General features: G+C 44.6%; 1 protein-coding gene across 2 annotated transcripts; it reads right to left on the minus strand.

Annotated features, from left to right (window-relative positions):
- Nucleotides 1-266: 266 nt before the first annotated feature.
- LOC103000108 (diphthamide biosynthesis protein 3-like) lies at nucleotides 267-515 on the minus strand. Of its 2 annotated transcripts, XM_007165412.1 has the most exons (2): nucleotides 412-515; nucleotides 267-336 (listed from the first exon to the last, which is right to left on the minus strand). In XM_007165412.1, the coding sequence occupies exons 1-2, from the start codon at nucleotides 513-515 to the stop codon at nucleotides 267-269; spliced, it is 174 nt and encodes a 57-aa protein (XP_007165474.1). The 2 variants fall into 2 exon arrangements, with proteins under 2 accessions (XP_007165474.1, XP_007165473.1); XM_007165411.1 differs by having other exon boundaries at nucleotides 267-515.
- Nucleotides 516-1,703: the final 1,188 nt, after the last annotated feature.

A 1,703-nucleotide genomic window follows, 5' to 3' on the forward strand; every position in this document is an offset into this window, starting at 1 on the left:
AAATAAATAAAATATGCTTCTAAAAAAAAACTATAAAAAAAATTAAAAACACTTCCAATTCAAAGTTCTAAGCACAAAATTCAGGTATGTCACGCGGTGGACTTGCTTCAACTGGAGGTGAACTTGGCAGCTGATGGAAAGAATCCACACTCTTAACAAACAGCAAACTGCAAAATGATTGTCCCTGTGAAGAAGCCAGTGACTTTGCATTTGATTTTTCCAGCTTGGCTCATTGCCCAAAGTTCAGGTTTTGGAGTCCTAAGTCTTCAGCATTTAACTAGTTCTTTGTTGGGGGAAGGGGCTGGGACTGTCCCTCCACACGTAAACTGATCTTTGTCATAAATCACTTGTATAATGAGAGAGCAGCCAGGGCGCGTTGCCACATCGTCCCCATTCTCCGTATCTTCCTTGGTGATGCAGAAGTTATCCCCACACAGGCAGGGGTAGAAGTACGTCTCCGAGCCCTCGTCATATTGGAAGTCCTTGATCTCCATCTCATCATGAAACAATGCCATCGTCACTGGGGCCAGGAGAGGTCTTGTCACCTCCACCATTTTAGCATTTTTCTTAGTGGGACATACAATGCAGTCTTAGATTCATTGAAGTACAGTAGGTGCGAATACAAAACTCGGTGTATATCCAAGGCTATTTTGCAGCTCATGATGCAAAGTGTAAAATCACAGGACAAATTCAAATTAATGTGATGGAATTTTGCTAAAACTAAATTGTCTGTTCACTCCCCGCCCTCTCTAGACTGCCATGTGTCCCCGCCGTGTCACTGATGGTGCTCTTGCTGGAATTGCTCATCACCTCCTTGTCACCAAATCCAGTAGGTGTTTCCCGGCCTCTTTCCTGACCCTCCAGCAGCATTGCACGCGGTTGGTGACTTCTCTTTGAAGGTCTCTGTTTCCGCCTTCTGGTCTTCCTCCCAGCTCACTGTTGCTGCCTTAGTCTCCTTGGCTGTTTCCTCCTCCGTTAACCTCTCAATGGGCCATTTTTCCTTCTCCCCTTCCTTGACTTCATCCTGTCACATAGCTCTCACTGCCGTGTTTCCTGAAGACGAAAATTCATTTCTCCCACCCTGACCTCTGTGGGCTCCAGGCTTGTCTTCTCTTAGATGTCTCATAGGCATCTGAAATTTATCATGCCCAAATTCTTGATTTTCCCTAAAAACGTCTCCCCTGGACCCTGTTTCGGGAAATGGCACTGTTATCCACTAGATACTAAAGCCAGGAGTTTGGGAGCCATCCTCTACCTCTTCCCTTGTGTCCCCTCCCAGCCAATCCATCAACAAATCCTAAGGGCCCTGCCTTCAAAAATCTTATATTTTGTCCACTTTTCTCCATCTTCACTGCATACTATTCTCTAACAGCACACCCTCCAAATCATTTACTGCAGCCCAAGTCAACTTTTTTTTTTTTTTTTTTTTTTTTTGCCACACCGCATCACTTGTGGGATCTTAGTTCCCCGACCAGGGGTCAAACCTGGGTCCACGGCAGTCAAAGCCCAAGTCTTAACCCCTGGACCACCAGGGAATTCCCCAAGTCAACTTGTTTAAAACATAAATTGTTTTATGTTACCCCCTTGCTTAAAATCCTTTAGTAATAATTGTGCCTGCTCAGGGTCTCTAGGGCATCTCATTCTCCAGCTTTTCTTGTTAAAAAAAGAAGAGGTTTTTTGTTAGTTTGTCGTTGCCTCAATGT

The sequence above is a fragment of the Balaenoptera acutorostrata genome, chromosome 7, assembly GCF_949987535.1.
Source record: "Balaenoptera acutorostrata chromosome 7, mBalAcu1.1, whole genome shotgun sequence".
NCBI lineage: Eukaryota > Metazoa > Chordata > Mammalia > Artiodactyla > Balaenopteridae > Balaenoptera > Balaenoptera acutorostrata.